This window comes from Rhinolophus hipposideros (genome assembly GCF_964194185.1).
Source record: "Rhinolophus hipposideros genome assembly, chromosome: 14".
NCBI lineage: Eukaryota > Metazoa > Chordata > Mammalia > Chiroptera > Rhinolophidae > Rhinolophus > Rhinolophus hipposideros.
In genome coordinates this window covers 36,833,105-36,854,075 of record NC_138060.1, presented here as the reverse complement: position 1 = coordinate 36,854,075, position 20,971 = coordinate 36,833,105, and the positions used below count along the sequence as shown (strand labels likewise).

The 20,971-nt window shown below is 36.7% G+C and overlaps 1 protein-coding gene across 1 annotated transcript in view; it reads left to right on the top strand.

Annotated features, from left to right (window-relative positions):
• The window catches only part of COL6A5 (collagen type VI alpha 5 chain), a 158,076-nt gene extending 137,360 nt beyond the window's left edge, over window positions 1-20,716 (top strand). Inside the window, exons 38-41 of the mRNA XM_081072951.1 lie at window positions 9,390-10,079; window positions 11,413-11,509; window positions 12,262-12,506; window positions 19,900-20,716. Coding sequence (XP_080929077.1) covers window positions 9,390-10,079; window positions 11,413-11,509; window positions 12,262-12,506; window positions 19,900-19,919 — 1,052 coding nt within the window. The 3' untranslated portion in view covers window positions 19,920-20,716. The remainder of the gene's footprint in view (window positions 1-9,389; window positions 10,080-11,412; window positions 11,510-12,261; window positions 12,507-19,899) is intronic.
• The last annotated feature ends 255 nt before the right edge of the window (window positions 20,717-20,971 follow it).

Here is a 20,971-nt window from a genome sequence, read left to right as displayed (position 1 = left end):
CAGAATTGGCTTCTGAGTCACCCACGGAACATCAGCTGAATGTCCCGCTTTCATATAACTACACAGTCTAAAGAGGAGGGCAATAATAGAATTGTGGTCCTGTCTAAATTTTAATGACATGTTTCATGAACTCTTTAGGAAACCTCAACTATCTTGATGCTCCTTGGAAAATAAGCTGTGTCCCCTGTTCATTTGAAACTTCAGACTGAGGTTGTTACAGTTTCTTTTCCTTGGTTTGGGAATTTATTTTATTGGGTTTTGTAAGGGGAGGGAATCTTAGGATTTTTGCTTTGTGTTTCCACTTCAGGAACACTTCTCTTCTGCTAATTTCAAAATAAAATGTAGATAATTTTTCAAAATTAAAAACCTAAAGTTTTTAATGAAAGTGACATTTTGTCACACTCATAGATTTTTCTACCTTACTTCAAAAAGCATGTAAATTAGCTCTGGGAGAAGGGTACATAGAAATCATTACCTTTGCCCCATTTCACCTTGAGCCTCTGAAGTATTGATTCCTCAATATAATGAGAATTCATAGCCCTGATTTTATTTGTAACAATTGGAGTGACATGGTCATTCCAGAATTATTACATATTGACAGTGTACAGAGTATATGCTATTTATAGTTCTAATTTAATAACAAACACAGTTTTTATGCTGCAAATGGCTATTAAAATCATGGGACTCATGAAAATTAGATTTATTGGAGCTTTTGTGGCTGCCTGACTTCCTGAATTCCTGTGACAAGATAAATGCCAGATTATTTCTTATTGTCAGACTCCATAAATAGGGAAACCATGAAAAACTTAGAATGTTCTAAATAACTGTCACAAATATACAGTTCAAGTTAGACTCTAAAAAATCCATTGTTATGCAGTTTCCTGCCCCCACAAATATTGCCATGCATCCTTTCTTTCCTTCCAACCTCCAGTAGTCCTGCCTTGCTGCTCAGATTTTATCAGCTTCGTATGTGACATAAAATTCTGAAAATATTGTGACTATGGATTACTAATTTTATTATTAAATAAAAACTCATAGCTAAATTTTATTATCTTAATAGTCTTTTATTGTTTGGGTTAGCGTCTTTTTGGTTTGTTGTGGTTGCTCAGTAATGTACTTTAGTTAATTAATTAATTAATTTATTTATTTACTTCTTTATTTTCCTTTTTACTTTATGGCCCCATTTACCCATTTCTCACTCCCCACCCCCACCCCCCACCTCTGGCAACCACCACTCTGTTTTGTGTGTCTATAGGCTTGTTTTTGTTTTTGTTTTTTTTCCTTTTTTCAGATTCCACATATAAGGAAGATCATGTGGCATTTGTTCTCTGACTTATTTCACTTAGCATAAATGCCCTCGAGGTCCATCCATATTGTCACAAATGGCAAGATTTCATTCTTTTTTGTGGCTGAATATGGATGTATGTTGTTTCCATATCTTGCCTATTGTGAATAATGCTGCAAGAAACTTGGAGATGCAGATATCTTTTGAGTTAGTGTTTTCATTGTCTTAAGATAAATACCCAGATATGGTAGTTCTATTTTGAATTTTTTGAGGGTTTTATTATATTGCTATCATAGTATTGGGTATCTTCCTTGAAGGTTTTACGTGTGATCAAAACTAATATAAACTGAGAGTTCAGGGTATGTGTACTACTTGAATTCAAACGTACATACACTGAAGTTGCTTCTATATATCTCATGCAATCACTTATTGCAATTAATAAAGCAATGTTCTAGACTATTAGCGACCACATTTTTCATGTGGACCCTTTTCTAATGGGATAAAATTTGGATACTTGAAGTAGTAGTTCGGTGATAATGGTGGTGCTGGTCATGGTAGTAGTGAGGACTGTAGTGGGGAAGGTGTTTGCTGTTGCTGATGGTGGTTGATGGTCGGGCTGGATGGTAAAGATGTTGGTAGCGGTGATATTGATGGTGGAAAGGAGGTAGAGTTATGAGAGTGGGGTGGTGATGATGGTGGTGATAGATGTAGTAATGGAGATGGGAGCGTGGTGGAGGTAAAGATAGAAGGGTGGGATGGTAGTGACAGGGATGGTGGTGGAGGTGGGAGTGGCAGCCCTCATTGAGTGCTTATTATGTGACAGGACTCCGCTAAGCATTTACACAGATTTTCCCATGATTATCCAGACATCTATTATGTAGCAATATGTATTTGGCACCTCTTCTGAGTAAACCCCTATGGGGGGTTAGAGAGGTAGACAGATTTTTTTTAAGACTCAGACAGAGGCCCTGTTTTAAATGAGCTTTAAGTCTAACAAGAATATAGTCCATGTGTAGAAAAATAAAAATCCTAATACAAGTTAAGAAGTATTCAGTTCAATAAAAAGTCCAGACGGAATAATTTGGGTGAATATTTATTCCATGTAGTAAAATTATCAAAGCATTGCATACACTGTCTGGCTTGATGATTGAACAATACCTGTGGAATAATAGTAACCACAGAAGCTACTGCTTATTTAGTGCAACTATGTGCCAGGCACAATGATAAGTACTTTATATACAGGATATCATTTAATCTTTACCAAAAAATCTTATTATTATTATTATTATTATTAGATTTTATATTTTACCAATGAGGCTACTGATGCAAAAGTTAAGAACCTCAAGCTAAGTCACATAGCTTGTAAGTGGCAGAACCAGGACCAAACCCATACCCTTGCACATAGAAACACTGACTTTTACATATGTGTGCCGTGTTGACTGGTAATGGCCTTGGCTGCATTTACAAATAAGGAAATGTATCCAATTGCCATATTTGAGAATAATTTGGGAAAGTTATTTTAAAATAATGTTGGTGGCACAATTCTTTTTTAAAATTTCATTTCATTAAAAAAACAACAAATAAAACCCCTGCTTATAAATTCATCCAGAGGCCAGAACACAGAATAACACCATAAAAGGCACGGAACAAGATCCAGGTATTTGGGTATATATAACTCTAAGGCATGCATCACTTTTTCTCAGTATGCTGGTACCTTCTGCAGACTGTTGTCCCAGAGTGTAAAATAGATGGCGAGGATGAGTCTTGCAAACTTAAGTGTCACCGCGAAAAGTCTAGGCCAAGAAAGACATTTATTTTAAACCTTTGGGGAAAAGGATGACCTCACTTGTAAGACAGTCACTCCAATTTGTTCAGGCAAATGGTAGGGGGAGGGCAGAGAAGGGAACTGGGTGGTGGTTGTGGTAGAAAGGACCTCATACAACAAAATAAGAGAATTTTAAGTGTGTCTCTATTTCCCTTTGGCATAAAATCAATGACATGCAGTCAGTTATACACTCTTGTACCTGCCTCCCTTAATGCTCTATCTTAGAGTTTGATTGGTGATCTCAGCAGCCAGGAGGACAGGGATGGAGGTGTTAAATGGAGAAGTGTCTAAATTATTGCCAACTCCTCTGCAGTTAAGCATGCATAAACACAACACAATGAGCTTTCTCATTTCTGAGAGCATGCACACACTTATGCACATGTATAAGTTGTTTTCTATTAATACCAGTTGACTTGTATTTTTTCTCATGGAAATTCTGATTTGCAGAATATAGTATCATGGGCAAGATTTTCAGATGTCCGAAACTTTAACATTTGTTTGTTTCCCTCTAAAAATTGTATCTGTAGAGTACACTGGATATGCTAGGCACTGTGCAAACTTCATTGAACTCTCTCAAAAACCTTATAAGGTTGTAGTTTATTACTACGATATTTTTAGATAATGAAACTGAGGTAAGGAGGAGATTCAGGATCACAGAGCTAACAAATTGCAGACAGGACTCAAACTCCAAGTTTCTGTTTATAACCGCTGCCTGGAGAAGAAAATGTTACAAATTTTAATTCCAATAATTGCCTACTTTTGGAAGAAAACTTTCTCTAGTGGCTTCGAACAGAAGTAACAGCAGTTGAGCAAGACCTCATTTTTCTCACCAGATCCCAGCTCCTTTGGGGAAGCAGTTCATGTGCCCCTTAATGTGTCTGCTCTACCCTCAGAGCTGATGACCAGTTCTTCTGAAGGTGTTAAACAGTGGGATTCAAATCCTACCTCTACCACTTGTGGGCTGTCATTTCTTAGCCAAGTCATTTACCCTCTCCAAGCCTCAGCTTGCTCATCTCTAAAATGGAAACAATGATAATTCTACCCTCTTAGTGCTATATGGAAGATTAAATTAGAGAAGACATGCATAGAGCTGAGCACAAGACGTGAAGTGAACTGAATCCTCAATTAAATACTCAGAAAGTGGAAAAGTGAAAAAGAAAGCATTGCCAGCCTCACAAGAAGTCTTATAAAAAATAGGTTAACTTGCAAAATGCCTGTTTCAGTTCATGTGGACAGAAATAACGTGGCCTCAGTTGTACAAGTACATGTGGCTTACGTATGGGGACCACATGGCTAATTTTGGCCCATGGATAAATTCCAAGGCAGACAGCTGAATAACTGACTTATCTTGAGATTTTCCACAAATGCCATGAAAGGCGGCATAGCTATTTCACAGCATACTTAATCCCAGTCCAAATGGCTCAGGTCCTATAGATTCTCCCTAAATTCCCTTTCCACCTCCGCTTCTCCCTAAAATTACTGAAGTGTCTTTGGCATTGTGACTTAAATCTTGGCCAGTGTTAGGCTAATCTCTAGGGCCACTTCTCTGGAAATCCAACTGGGTTCCTCATTTTTTTCTAAGCCTTGTCCATAATAAAATGAGCCAGGCATTCCTCCTTTGCCATTCTGAGGAAATTCTTCCATAGATTTGAACACAAGAATTTGGCTTGGTGATATTTCCAGAAAATACTCAGCATTGCTATGAGCTATGAGTATATTTTATCCACATTTCTGTCAGGTTTTCTTGAAGGAACACATTTTTGAGCTCCCAGTATCCCTAAATAAGAAGAATTTAGTCTCAAAGTAAAATGAACACACCTTATTCTTGATTAAATTTTAGAATTTTCAAGGCATAATCACCTACATTTAGCTTCTTTGAATCTCCTGCTAATCCTGTAAGTGGGTAAAGAAACTCTTTTTGGAGATTTTGTAGGTAAAATACACCTCTTTAGAATATAGTTCTGCTGGGTACTTTGGAAAAGGATTGAAATTTTTCTCAATTTATAAAGAAAAAACGGGGAAGAAAGTAATATTTCTGGTGTGGGTAAGCATGAAAAAATATTTCACTAATGTGGTAAGTCAACCCTTCCTCTTCTACCAGAACATTTATGAACTACTCTTCCTTGTGTTTTAACAAAGCATGTTGATTGGCTTGGCCTTTTTAAAGAAGCTGAAATGCTGTTGTTGGAAAACAGAGATCCTGGTGGGAAAGCAGGTAATGATTAGGTCATCAACTCCAGGATTGTAAATTGCAAAATGACAGAAATGTTCATTTCACTAATCTTCACAGTTCCTAATACACCATAGCCAAGAACTCTAGAAATGTTTTTCATGGTGATGTTTTAGAGCTAAAGTATATTATGTAGCATCCACAGCAAAGAATATAAAATATATGCTTTTATTTGCACTTCCTGTTTCATATTTAGTAGTTTAATAAGACTTCCATCTTGATCAAAAATTCTAAGAGGAATTTAAAACTAGGTTTCTGGTGGGGAATGAGAGGCCTATAAATTTCAGACATTCTTATGAAATTCAAAATCCTGTTTGATTACTGCAAATGTATTGATAAAAGAAAAATCAGATACATAAATGATCAGTTCTTAGTCCTTTGTGAGAAGGAAAAGAACATAGGAGCATCTTAAACAAAATGTTCAGTTATTATCTATTTGAAATTCCCAAGATGGAGTAACAGGAACTTAGTTTATTTCTTAAATGAAATAACCAAAAGAAAAAATACACACACACACACATACACACACACACACACACACACACACCAACGGTTTTCAAGATACCCGACATCAGAAAATGAAAGATAGCGATCCTCAAGAGATAGGAAACAAATGAGGTAAACCCTATGCTGCTTTAGCTTACTGCCATGAGAGAGTTTTCAAGCCATGGTGTGGGAAGGGGAAATTGAGGTAGAACCCCATGTACCCCTTGAGTTGAGGAGACAGAGCTAAGAGTCTAGCGAGACAAAGGTAGTAAGAGTTCACAGGACAGAATATCAAAGAGGAGGGAGATGCACAGAGAGAGAACCCCAAAGATCTGCAGAGGGTCCCCCTTGATTACTAAGCAGAGTCTGATAGCCCGTACATGTGAAAAGATGACCTGAGCCTGAAGGAAGAACCATCTGAAAGGATAACAGAATAGTGCCACTTGCTCACACAGAGCCAGGAATAATGTCTTTTTCCACTAGCAAGACTGGAAAAATTCATGATTCCTAGATTACTGGGGAGAAAACTCAGGAAGGTCTTGCCTCAGTAGTAGAGAATAATTAGTCTTAAATTAAGCACTGTTCTAGACTTGCCTAAGAAATCATAATAGCAAGACCCCAAAAGTTCAGATTGTTTCCATGTAACTTGACTGTCTCCCAAAACAAAGCGCATGAATATTTATAGCAATGGAAAACTATTCCACATGCAAAAATAAAAATTTCACAATGTCTGGCATAAAAGGAAGCAGAAAGACAACTCATAATAAAGAGCATAACTACTCAAAACCAAACCAGAATGGACACAAATGTTAGAATTAGCAGACAAAGATATTAAAACAGTCTATATTCCAATACGTTAAAACTATAACTATATTCCGATACATTAAAAAGTTAAGTAGAGACATGGAAGATAAAAAAAGATTCAGTAGAATTTGTAGAGATGAAAACTTCAATGTTGATAATGGGATTAATGACAAATTAGATTTGGTAAAAGAAAGGATTAGTGAACTCAAAGGCATAGCAATAGAAATTCTCCAAAATAAAACTCAAGGAAAAAAAAGATTTTTTAAAAATGAAAAGAGCATCAGTGAATTTCAATACCTTCCCTCAATAATTAGCAGAAAAAGTAAACACAAAATCAGCAGGAATACAGTAGGCTTGAACAACACTATCAAATAACTTGACCTTATGAATATTTATAGGACACCCCATACAACAACAGAATACACATTCTTTTCAAGTTCACATGAAACATTTACCAAGAGGCAGTATTGTGGGCCATAAAACAATTCTCAAAAATTTAAGGGATTCAAGTCATACCAAGTATGTTCTCTGACAAAAACAGAATTAAATTAAAAATCCATCGCAGAAAGATCTTTGAAAAATCCCCAAGTATTTGGAAACTAGATAAAGCACTTCTAAATAATCCATGATCAAAGAAGAAATCAAAAGGGAAATTAGAAAGTATTTTGAAATGAATTAAAATTAAATCACAATATACCTGAATTTGTGAGATTCCACTAAAGCAGTATTTAAGATGTCATTTATAGAATTAAATACTCATATTGGTAAAGAAGAAAAGTTTCAAATCAGTGACCTCAACTTCCACCTTAAGTAATTAGAAAAAGAAGAACAAGATAAACCCAAGGTAAGGAGAAGAAAGGAAATAATCAAATTAAAGTGAAACTCAATTAAGCAGAAAAGAGAAAAACAATAAAAACAAAAGGAATATCAATAAAATTGATAAACCCATAGTCAAACTCACCAGGAAAAAAGAGAAGACACTACCAATATCAGTAATGAGAGAGGAGACATATTTACAAATATTCAAAAGATAATCAGGGAATGTTATAAACAACTTTCACCTATAAATTAGCTTAAGTGAAATAGACAAATTTCTTCCAATGCACAAATTACCAAAGCTCATTCAAGAAGAAATAATCTAAATAGCTCTAAACCTATTAAAGATATTGAATTTGTAATTCAAATCTTCCCATAAAGAAAACTCCAGGCCAAGATAACTTCACTGGTAAATTCAACAAGACATTTAAGGAAGAAGTAATACCAATTCTACATAAACTCTTACAGAAAATTAAAGTAGGAATAATTCCCAACTCATTCTTTGAGTCCAGATCACCACGATACCAAAACCATACAAAGACATTACATGAAAAGGAAAACTACACGTCAACATTTCTCATGAATATAGATGCAAAAATTCTAAACAAAATTTTAGCAAATCAAATCCCACAATATTAGCTTGATTGTGGTAATCATTACACAAGTTATACTGATATCAAAACACCACATTTTACACCTTAAATATATAGTTTTAATTTGTCAAACAAACAAATCCAACAATAAATTTTTTAAAAGATATATATATATACACACACACACACATATATGTATATATAATGTGTTTACCCCAGAAATGCTGAATTCTTTGAGCATTCAAATATCTAATAGGACATTTTCCCTGTTAATAACATTACCCATGGTGGGGTGTTTTTTTTTTTTTTTGCATTCTATTTTAATATTAAGCTTTTATGACGTTAATACAGGTTAATCGATTCATTTGTGAGAATTTTTATTATGAGAATTAAATAAAGTAATAAATGTAAAACATTAATAACTGGTTGAGCACAAAAAGGGATCAGTAAATTTTGCCAGTTAGAAATCTACTTCTTCCTTGATTAGGTTCACAAACACACTTTTTTCATAGAAAAAACACTGGCCACCTACTTCTTGTCTTTCTGATCTGGCATTTGCTGTTGTGGCCTCGCCAACCAGCCATCATCCCCATGACTATAGACATGGTTTCATGATCCTTTAGCCTTAGAGCAGTGCTACTTAAAGTGCTGGTCTGTAACAAGAATTTAGCATCAGAATGTTAATGTAGCTTGCGACTTTTGTGTACCAAGGTCTTAGAGTATATCATGTCTTGCACACAGAGTTTGGATTTTAAAGTCAGCATTTATACTTGCTCATGAGATCACACTATGGTGCATATTTTGAATATGTGTATAAAGGTATATATATTTATGACATCAATAAATGTGACTTTGATGTATTTACTTTTCTTTTGGGGTCATCACATATAACTATTCGGTTGGTGCAAAAGTAATTGTGGTTTTTGCAATTATTTTTAACTTTTTAAACCTCAATTACTTTTGCACCAACCTAATAGATCTCATGCAAATGAATGTTCCAAATTTTGTAACCATATGGAATGCCCTAAAAATAGTTGTATGTTTCTTACCTTGCATATGAAAATAGCTTCAGGACCAATCAATCCTTTGACAAAGATTTGAGATGGGGTAGCAAATAAGTTTCTTATCATATGGTAACCCCTGTTGAATGGTAATGGCTCTCTATGCACTGTGTGGAAATATATTTGGAGAATGAATCTGGGAAAAAGTACTGTAACCGATTAGTGATGTTTACTGTGGGTGTGGGGGTGAAGCATGGCAACATGCCATGCTGTGTATTTGTCTTTTTCGGCTAGGAGTTTTGCATTTGTCCTTCTGCTAAAAAGAGTGACTTGAGTTATTCTATTGCAGGACATGAAAATCATGGCAGAAAAGGAGAACCAGGTCTTACTGACATACCCGGAGCTGTCTCTCTTGAAGACTACTATATGGATGTGGCTTTCCTCATTGATGCTTCCCAAGGAGTAGGAAATGATGACTTTAAGGAAGTGAAAGCTTTTATAACTTCAGTGCTTGATTACTTTTACATTGCCACAGATCCACTGGCCTCTACCTTAGGAGACAGAGTGGCAGTCCTGAGCTACTCTCCTCCAGGCTATATGCCCAACACTGAAGAATGCCCCGTCTACCTGGAATTTGATTTGGTTACTTATAACAGTGTATACCAAATGAAACATCATCTCCAAGACTCTCTTCAACAGCTCAATGGGGATGTTTTCGTTGGCAATGCCCTGCAGTGGACAATTGACAATGTGTTTGCAGGAACCCCCAATCTAAGGAAAAACAAAGTTATCTTTGTTATATCTGCTGGCGAAACCAATCCCTTAGACAAGGAAGTCTTAAGAAATGTATCTCTGAGAGCCAAGTGCCAGGGCTACTCCATATTTGTGTTTTCCTTTGGTCCTAAACACAATGATAAAGAATTAGAAGATTTAGCTAGCTACCCACTGGATCATCACTTAGTCCAGCTTGGCCGAATTCACAAGCCAGATTTGAACTACATCGTTAAGTTTGTCAAGCCATTTGTCCATTCAATCAGACGTAAGTCATTAAGCCTTTTCTATTGCTTTTGCTGTAGATGTAATGTCTCCGCGTACCAGTTGACTTGATAACATGATCCTTATTTCAATCAAGAGTGGTGGAGTCTAAGACATGAGTAGGACCTGGCAGTGAGAAAACTGCAGAGAAAAATCTCAGGTCTTATTGACCTTGAACTTTACTGCTGCACTGACAAGGTCTTGGCCAGAAAATATATGGGAAAAAAGTGTCTTGTAACCCTTACCTGGGAGTGTTTATTATGTACCAAGTTCTTTTAATGGATTGTATCCTTAGTATAGCCTTCAAAGGGAAGTATTAATATCCCTATTTTACAGGTGAGAAAACAGGTTCAGAGACATTAAATAAATTGCTCAAAAACTCACAGTTAATAATTGGCAAATTCTAGACTCAACTCCATGCATTCTGATACCAGAGCTATGCTCCTGTCCATTAAACTATACTTCAATTCCTAAACCCTTAAGAAGTTATGCTGCTCTAATAAGTAATATCCCATTACCACCATCTTCCACCTACTCCAAGGACTTCTATTTTATCTTGCCATTATAAATCACCTTTGGTTCTGACTTGAATTCTTATGATCCATGGGGCACAAATCCCTTCTAGAGCCTGTGTGCCAGAAAGCTGGCTTAAGCACAGTCAGGCAGAAGAATTAAGGGTATCTTTTCACAGTAGGGCTTTGAGAGTGGCTGCCCCAGCCTCTGTCTATGTATTGTAATTTTAGACACGTATAGTAGCATACCTAAGAGCTTCCAGCATCAAGCAAGTCCTGGCTTGTGCTAGGCATTAGGAGAGGGTCAGAGACCACATTGCAGCTCCAGCAGGTTTACCAGAGAGCCTCAGGAATGCAGATATTCTGGCCCTCATTAAGCCCCCAGGCTCACATAACCCTCAGGGATCTTAGAACTCTGTATTTATATTTAGTTGCAGGCTTATCAGTTGCAAAATATTGGTGCCTTCTTCCAACTCCAAGATAAATAGGCCAGGCAATTTCAATAGTTAATGGTATCTTCTAGAAAGATCCTCCTTTTATAGGAAGAGAAACAGATGATAGAAGGGATTAAGCGATGTTCTTGAATTATATCACAAGCCTGTGATGTACAGTGCATGAGAAGTTTTGACTCAATCACTGCAATATCTCGTTGACTTTGCCAACGAGGTATTGCAGTGTCAGCGAGTGCCCACTTTGCTGAGTCCCTTATAAAATTAGTTTCCTGTTGAAAACACCTCCAACTACAGAAAAAGATGAGCTGACTTTGGGTGATACTCAGAATGTGGAAGGATAAAATTTAGATTAACCAGCCCACTCTCTCTCCAGGGGCCATCAACAACTATCCCCCTGCAGATCTGAGACCCAAGTGTGTTAACATCACCTCCCCCAACCCAGAAAACACTGGCAGAGAAAACACTCTATTGTAAGTTGACAAAGTCACAGTTTGAGTAATATGACAGCTGGAAACAGTACTTACGAAAATAATTTGAAATGAATAGCATTTTAGTTTTCAAGATGCAAGTTTGGTTGTTTGTTTGTGTGTGTGTGTGTGTGTGTTTGTGTGTTTTAAATGTTCCTGGTTTGTGATGACAGCACAGATCTGGTGTTAATAGCAGATCAACTATGACCCTTATTAGAAAGAAACATGCTTCCATTTCTGTTGCTTTTACAAAAAAAAAAAAAAAGTGGAAGGCGGCCTAAAATTACCTTCTTAGTAACTATAACACCACTCGAATGTTGGGTACTGCCAAAACATAAAATTTACAATATCAAAGTTTAGATGTAATAATTTTAGAGCAGCAGAAAAACATAATAAAGAAAATGTTGCAAAAGCAGCAAAAACATTTGCCATTTAGTAAACAGAATCCATATGAAGAGTGACAGGAAAGACACTTTTAAGTTTGATTTTGCAAAGTACAACTCTAAGTACCCAATAAATATTCAGTGATGAGAATAATATTGGTTTGGAGTCCTAAACCACTGACACAAAGGCTAATTTCCCTTTGGAATATTAAAAAATCACCCCTCCATCAAATTTCATCTACAAACTGCCTTTGGACTATTACAATCACATGCATAAAATTGGTTCCTATTGTGTTGTCTGGCTGTGTTTACAGTGAATCCTGTACGGGACTCAGCTAATGTATTTTTCATCTCTTTCCTCTGTCACATCAGCCTTCTTCCTGAGGTATATGAGATAGAAACAGAAAATGGAAAGCTGTTTGGTGAATTTGGTTCCCAGGAGCAGCATGCCTTTGTGTTAGGAAACAATGATAGTAATGGTTCTGAGACCACTACTGATTTGATCCAGAAGTTATACATGCTCTTTTCAACTGGGGAACTGGTGATGAAAGACAAGGAAGAGGTACATTCAGAAGAAATTTCAGCTCCAGCAAATGGTGAACAACGAGATAAAAAAGGTAACCTTGAGTACAACAGAATTGAAGACCCTGAAGTACCTTTGTTTGCTTGGATTTTCCCCTGTTGGAAGATGAATAATAAGAACTCACTGGGATCTGTAGGGATGATAGGGTAGAGAGACTTTACCATCTAGGGCTACAAGGGTTCCCAAAATAAGGGGGCAAGGGAGCTAAAACTCCAGAAAGGCAAAAATGGGAAACAGTGGTGTTGACAAAATCAGAACTAGGAGTAGATATAAATGTTTGTTGTGGGGTCAGGGAATAGAGACATGAGAAGGACAAGAGCAAGGACTACGGTCCTGAGTAAGCAGGAGGAACCCCGTACCCTAGTGCAAAATGGGGGTGAGGAGCAACTGCACTACGAACCTCCTGCATTTGAATACTCAGTGTCTGCCTTCTACCTTTGCAAGTAGAGCTTTCCTGGTCTGAGATTCAGGCTCCTAGCTGAGGCCCAGCTTCAGTGGTGCCCAGAGAGAGCAAGAGATCTCTGGAGGCTGAGGGTTGCTTTTCAGACTGTATGAGGAAGTGGTTATGGATCTACAGCTAAAGAGAAAATAGGAGATGGAAAACAGGAAGTTATAGTGAGCTCTAGGGCAGCTATTCAAAATCTTTGCTGTATACCAAAATTATGTGGAAAATTATTTTAAAATAAATATTCCCGGGTATCTACTAAAGCAGAAAATATGCATATCCTGTGATGCAGCAATTGGATAAAAATATAGATTTGCCAAAATTTAGGTACTAGAATGTTTATAACAGCACTATTTGTAGTAGCCCTAAAGTGGGAACAAAAGTGCCCAACACCAGATATGATAAGTAAATTTTGGTATAGTTATATAATAAAATACTATGTAAGTATGCAGTATGTATGTAAATGCTCCATATGTACATGTACACGTATTATACATATATATGTACTATATATTATGTATTACATATATAATCTATATATTAGATATGGGTATAATTATAGATATAGAACAAAATCAGCAAAATGATGAAAATTAAGAGATGAGGATAGAGGAAATATGAAAAATATAGCGAGAAAGAGGAGAGAAGGTGAGATATAAGAAAAGGAAAATAAAATACAAATATGATAAAATACCTGGTTCTGCTGAAGATAGACTAATCCCACTTTAGCCTCATGACAGAGTAAGCCCAGACTGCCTATTTCTTCCACTGATTAATTACTCCTCAAAACTCTGGACAAAACACAAAAAGCAACCGTTTGAGAACTCTGAAAAGTAAACAAAAACAGATATATTGAAGGGGCATGAGTTTCCCACTTTCTTTTCTCTTTTCTTTTGTGACTTTGTACTGAGGGCAGGCCCCAATCCTGGAGCTGTGTGGTGGGAGTGGAGCAGGTGGCTAAAACGTGGTAGTAACCCCATATTTCTGGGCAGAAGAACTAGAAAAAGGGGCCCCTCGTTGTCAAAGGTAGTGGAAGAAACACCCGTTTTCCCTCTCTTTCCTCTCACGGTTTTACTCAGAAAGTGGGCACAGTTTAGAGCTGAGTGGAAGTGTGGACAGCTATAGTGAAAGAAAAAACCTGTCTTTCTGGTCAGAGGAACCAGGAAGAAAGCCCTGTTAGTCAGCATGTGGGGGTAACCGCAGACAGAAGAGATCTGGAGAACGGGAGCCTCTAATTCTAATTATGGAGACGACATAAGTCCTAGGCTCTCCCCTAAGTTGTGCATGGATGGAAAAGACCCAACACAGGATAATGAAGTCTTTGGATACTAAACTAAGATGAGACAGCACCTGCATTCTGAACCTCGCAGGTTGATTGCCTACTTTAAAAAAAATTGAAATTCTACAGAGAATTATATAATAGGACATAGAGTCTATACAACATAATATTCAAAATGTTCAGTATAAAAATCCAAAATTATGCAACATGCAGTGAATCAGGAAATGTGGATTATTTTCAAAGGAAAAAACAATCAACAAATGCCAACCTCAAGCTGACTCAGATGTTGCAATTGTCAAAGACATTAAAGGAGCTATTATAACTATGCTCCATGAGGTAAAAATAAGCAAGTTGAAATGAACAAAAAGATAGACATCCTTGGCAGAGAAATCAAGATAACAAAAAAAGAACCAAAAGTATATTTTAGAAGTAAAAAAATAATACAATCTCTGAAATAAAAAAAAAAGAAATCACTGGATGGTATCAATAGCAGAATGAAGATGACAGAGAAAGAGTCAGTGAACTTAAAGATGGGCTAATTATATAATCCGAAGAGAGAAAAGAGATTTTTAAAAAATTAACAGAACCTAGGAGACTTGTGGAACAATATCAAAAGGTCTAACGTTTGTTTCATTGGCATTCTAGAAGGAAAGTAGAAAGCAAGTTAGATTCATTCAGAAAAAAAAAATGGCCCAAAACTTACCAAATTGGTAAAGATATAACTTTATAGATTTTAAAAGTTCAAAGAAAACCCAATCAGACATATCAAAAACTGCTGGAAACGAAAGATGAAAGTTTTAAAGCATCTAGAGAAAAACTACATGTTGCAAAAGAAGGGAACAACTATTCAAATTAAGTGTAGATTTCTCTACACTTAACAGATGACAGCGAAACATTTTCTTCTTCAAAGTGCTGAAAGATAGGAACTGTGAACACAGAGTTTTGTATCCAGTGAAAGTAGTCCCCTGGAATGAAGGCAAAATCAAGATATTCTCAGATAAACGGAAAGTAAGAGAATGTGTTGCCAACAGACATATACAAAGGGGGACCATGGTGGCAAAACCAGGGAATTGAAGTGACTAATCACCAGGGAATCAAACGACTGGTGATTAGATGGGTAAGAGAACCGAGGAAGGGACATAATGAGAACTCAAGTAGAGGATTGGAAGGGAGGCTGGTTGAGTAAGAGAAAGTAGCAGGTGCCAGATGCTGCTCACTTGTGCACAGAGCTATACTTTGTAAGGTAATTTTATACACATGATCTCATTGGGTTCCCTCTAAAACCCCATGTGAGAGACTGGAATTAATATCCCTCATATACAGATGGAGAAACTGAAGCTCAAAGAGGTTTAGTGCCTTCCTGGGACTTAATCCTGGTCTGGCCACTCCTGATTCAGTGTGCTTTCCGAACATTGGAGGAAGGAATTGGGGTACATCAGAGACAGAGTGGGTGAGTGTAAGAGAGGATGTCTTAGTCAACTCAGGCTGCCATAACAAATGCCATAGACTGAGTGGTTTGAATAATAGCAATTTATTTTCTCACAGTTCTGGAGGCTAGGAAGTCCAAGAGCAGGGCACCAGGGAATTTGGTTCCTGGTGAAAGCTCTCTTCCCTGTTTGCAGACAGCCACCACCTTGCTGTGTCCTCACCTGGTGGAGAGAGTCCTGGTGTGTCTTCCTCTTCTTATAATGGCACCACTTCTATTACATGAGGACCTCATCCTTATGACCTTATTTAACCTTCACCTCCTTAAAGGCCCTATCTCCAATACAGTCACATGGGGGCTGAGGGCTTCAACATATGAATTTTGGGGTAACACAGTTCAGCTCATAGCAGGGGATATAATTAACAATGTAATCAGAGGGAGGAAACTTATAAATCAGCATTTCCCAAACTTGTCTATACATTAGAATCACCTGGATATTTGTTGGCAATTCCATAGTCCAGCCCACACTCTGGGGTGAGACACAGGGATCCATGTTTTTTGAAGCTCCAGGTGATTCCAGTGTGCATACAAGTTTGGAAAACATGCTGTAAATGCTGATTGAATCAGTCCTCCGAGATATCCCAAGGTGGTTTGCTGCTGAAATGATAAGATTGGTAGAATAAAAAAGATTATTATCAAGTGAACATTACCAATAATTTTCTTATTTATTGTCATTCTTCATAATTTCTTTGCTCCAAAAGTTTTTTCCATTTTTTTATTTTATTTTATATACATCGAGAAATAGATGATGTCTTGAATCATTTTCCTCAGAGAGTTCTAGCCAATAGCTTGATTTTTGTGACTGTGGCCAGCCCTGCTCCATGAAGTCAATCTGAGTTTCTTCAGAAAATGTCAGTGTGGCTTATTACTTGCAATCATAGAAGGTTAGAATTTAGAATTTGAATATTGTCCTATGAAGCAAATGAGCTAAGTTGCGGCTTCAAAATTCTGAAGAAAAAATATATAAAACAAACTATGGGAAATGTTTTATCAAAAAAGATGGTGACAGTACATGTGTCAGGTGTGTTTAATTTAGCAATATTAAAATTTTCCAACCATATTATAGTTTCTCAAATTAAACACTGTGTCTCTAAGTGAAAGAGTAACTGGTAAAATTATAACCACTTGATAAGGCTGGTAAAGCATTTTTGGCGACATTTCCCAGAAATGGGAAAATATCTAATGACTGGGTAACAGATTCTTTTGTAAATCTTCTGAAAGATCACTGGGTGGTTTCTCATATATAACTCAGAAAGAATTCAAAGAATTGTTTGACATTTCTATAGTAAAACTCCTTTAAAATCGATCTATCTAAATTAAGCAGTATTTTTCAGTGCTTAAATTTGTGACAATATATATTAATAGAATTGATGTTAAACTTTGCCTCTAACAATAAATAATAATAAGTAAAAATAATAGGGGAAAACTACCCTCCCATTAAGAAATGCATTTCCTGCTCAACATCACTAATCATCAGAGAAATGCAAATGAAAACCACAATGAGATATCACCTCACCCCAGTCAGAATGGCTTTCATCAACAAAACAAATAGTAACAAGTGTTGGAGAGGCTGTGGAGAAAAAGGAACTCTCATACACTGTTGGTGGGAATGCAGACTGGTGCAGCCGCTATGGAAGGCAGTGTGGAGGTTCCTCAAGAAATTACAAATAGAATTACCATATGACCCAGCAATCGCTCTCCTGGGTATCTACCCCAAAAATATAAAAGCATTTCTCTATAGAGACACGTGTACGCCAATGTTCATTGCAGCTTTGTTTACGGTGGCCAAGACATGGAAACAACCAAAATGTCCTTCGATAGATGAATGGATAAAGAAGTTGTGGTACATATACACAATGGAATACTATTCGGCGTTAAGGAAAGATGATATAGGAACATTTGTGACAACATGGATGGATCTCGAGAGAATAATGCTAAGTGAAACAAGTCAGACAGAAAAAGCAGAGAACCCTATGATTTCACTGATATGTGGTATATAAACCAAAAAGAACAAGACAAACAAATGAGAAACAAAAACTCATAGACACAGACAATAATTTAGTGGTTACCAGAGGGTAAGGGGGTGGGGGGTGGGTGATGAGGGTAAAGGGGATCAAATATATGGTGATGGAAGGAGAACTGACTCTGGGTGGTGAACACACAATGGGATTTATAGACGATGTAATACAGAATTGTACACCTGAAATCTATGTAAATTTACTAACAATTGTCACCCCAATAAAATTAATTTAAAAAAAAAAAAAGAAAGAAATGCATTTCCAATAAAAATGTTTACTTTTTGTTTTGATAGAATTACCAATTTCAATATATATTGTTTTGATACATTCTAATGGTAATTCATCTAGACATTTTTTAACACCTAGAAACTTATAGGAAATTTTAAAAACATACATTTAAATACATATTTTGCTTCAGAGAATTATGATTAGACAAACAATAAAAGATTTTAAAGCATATAAGTATATTATAAGAAATTCTATAAAGGAAGTAGAATGGAAATAGATGTTTAAGGAAAGAAACACTACAAAATGTCTGACTTTTAATCATGAGCACCTTTACATACATCTTAAATGGAGAATGGTGGTATCAAATCCCTGTGATATTTTAGATTCCATTGGGAGAATGAAAAGAGAATTGTGGAAGTTTTATTTTTAAAAGTCAGTTTTTACAATATGTCACAAATTACATCCTTTTCAATTACTTAACCTCATAATGAAAAAAAATAGATACTATAAAGTGTACAGGCAAGAGCACGTGATCTTTTTCCCTTGAGGTGGGTATATAAGGAAAAGTGTTTGAAGAGAGTAAGCACGAGCATCTCTAAGTTCCTGTCTATGGGTCAGGTTCCTCGGAGTAGGCCCTGAGGTGAGGATTCATGTGCATGTAACTTATTGAGGAGGTGCTCATGGGAAACCGGGAAAGCAATGGAAGAAGCAAGACAGGGAAGGAGTGAAAGCCAAACAAGGTGTTATCTCTGGCAAAGTGCCACAGACAGCAGCTTCAGCTTGCTCCTTCCTGCACTCTGGCATGAGAGTTGTGCTGCAGAATTGTCCTGACCTGAGACAAGGAAGTTGGGCTTTCTCACTCATAGATCATTGATTGCTGAAGGGCTGCCCTAGAGAGCGCTGTACACTCCCAGGTACTCATTCTGCATGTGCTTAAAGCCACTCTGGTGGCTGGACAGCAGCTCTCCAAAGAAGAACAGTAGATGCTGATGCTGGAAACAAAAGCTTATATAGGGATGAGGGATGACGAGGACAGGGATAGGGAGAGAGGAATGTTGTCTAGAAATTAATGCTGAAAAATAGATCAGAGGGATCTGGACAGTCCCGATATTGTCTAATGCATAGTCCTTCGAGTTCAATTCAATTATACAACTACTAAACGTGGGAAGCATGGAATTTCAGATCATGATATACCAATGTTTTCCCAGAAGACGTATATCTATACTAGTTTATACAAGGTTGGACAATTAAGTTCACAAACTTATCCTAAAAAAATATACTACCTACCTCATGGATGAATTTCACTATGGTCACCTTCGAACTACTCCCCTTGGGAAGCTATGCAGTGATGCCAGTGTCTAGTCCACCCTTCAAAGCAATTTTGGAACTCTTTTTCTGGAATGGCCAACAGACCTCTTGTCGTATTACACTTGACATCCTGATTGTCATCAAAATGTCTTCCTTTAGGTATTTCTTTTATCTTTGGGTAAAGAAAGAAGTCATTAGGGGCCAGATCAGGTGAGTAGGGAGGGTGTTATTTGTTTACTGGCTACAAACTCTTACAGACAATGCCCTGTGAGCTGGTGCATTGTCATGATGCAAGAGCTATGAATTGTTGGTGAAAAGTTCAGGTCGTTTAACTTTTTCATGCAACCTTTTCAGCATTTCCAAATAGTAAACTTGGGGAACTGTCTGTCCAGTTGGTACATATTAATTATGAATAATCCCTTTGATATCAAAAAAGGTTAGCAACATTGTTGCAACGAATTCGTGAACATAATTGTCCGACCTCAAATGTTGCTCATTTATATCTATTATTGTATCACCCTGAATTGGACTTTTATTTTGACTATTGAAAATAGCAAAAACCATGTGTGCTTCATATGTGTCATTCAAAGGAATAGGCTCTAGAAATAACATTTAAAACAAATCCAGTAACATTAAGAGCAATCACATTTTTGTGTTTTGCAGATGATGAGGGCACAAGATGATTACAACAGAAGATAACTCTGTTGGTGTGTGTAAGTCCATATGGTTCTAACCAGAAAGTATGTATCGTCTATTAAAGTTGGAGGGGTAAGTGACAGGAATGTTTCACGAAACAATTGGCTAATAAGGTGCTAAATTTGTTGTTTTAAATCCGTGGGAAAGACTTTTCTGAGCAAAGACATCAGTGAGCAACACCGAGAAACTAGGAATGATTTCGTTTCTCCTGAGAACTGGGACAACTGACCGTGAAGAGTTAACTGCATCTTTTCTTTGACAATTCTGTACAGTTCATGCATAAAATTCCAATGATGTATCTGCCTAAAGAAGATTTTTGTCATAATTTTCATCACGTCTATATCTCAAATTGAACTCTTGAGTAAAAAGTAGTTAGATTTAGAATTTCCTAGGAATGTCTTGTATTTGTTCGCAGAACTAAAAACCCATGCCCATGTCTTCAGTTCTGTTACTACCCTAATGTTGCATCTTGCACTGGTTGCCCTGGGAAACCTATCAGTCTGCTGCCACCATTGTCAACGCTTGCTCTTACCAGGGCATTTGCGAAAGAATGGAATTTTTGAGAAAGGAAAAAGTGAGACCGCGCTAATTTGATGAACTGCTATTTTGTGCTCTGATAATTTGTTTTACGTTTCAGCATGCTTTGCTTTGTGTGTAATTAATTTTGCTGCAACAAAACAAAACATTATGAAAAACACATGAATAGTCTACATGACCAGAGCTGTTCTTGGGATTTACAACGTAGCAAGAGACAAGTTCTAAAATAAAAGCAAGTCTGACCTGGAAGCTTGTTCTGTTCACTTTTATTTATCTGTAGTCTATCTCAGACCCATTCAAACACCGGTACAGAAGTAAACATATTTGGAAAACATACATAAATATAAAATAAGCCAATGATAAATTCATTTTAAAAATCATTCAATTTGGTTAAGGCAACAATTACTAAGTCAATGAGTATATGCTATAAATTTAAAAAGTAACTATGTTAGTGGGGCAATACTATAGGCAATTTTGTACTTTTTCCACAGGATTTTCCTTA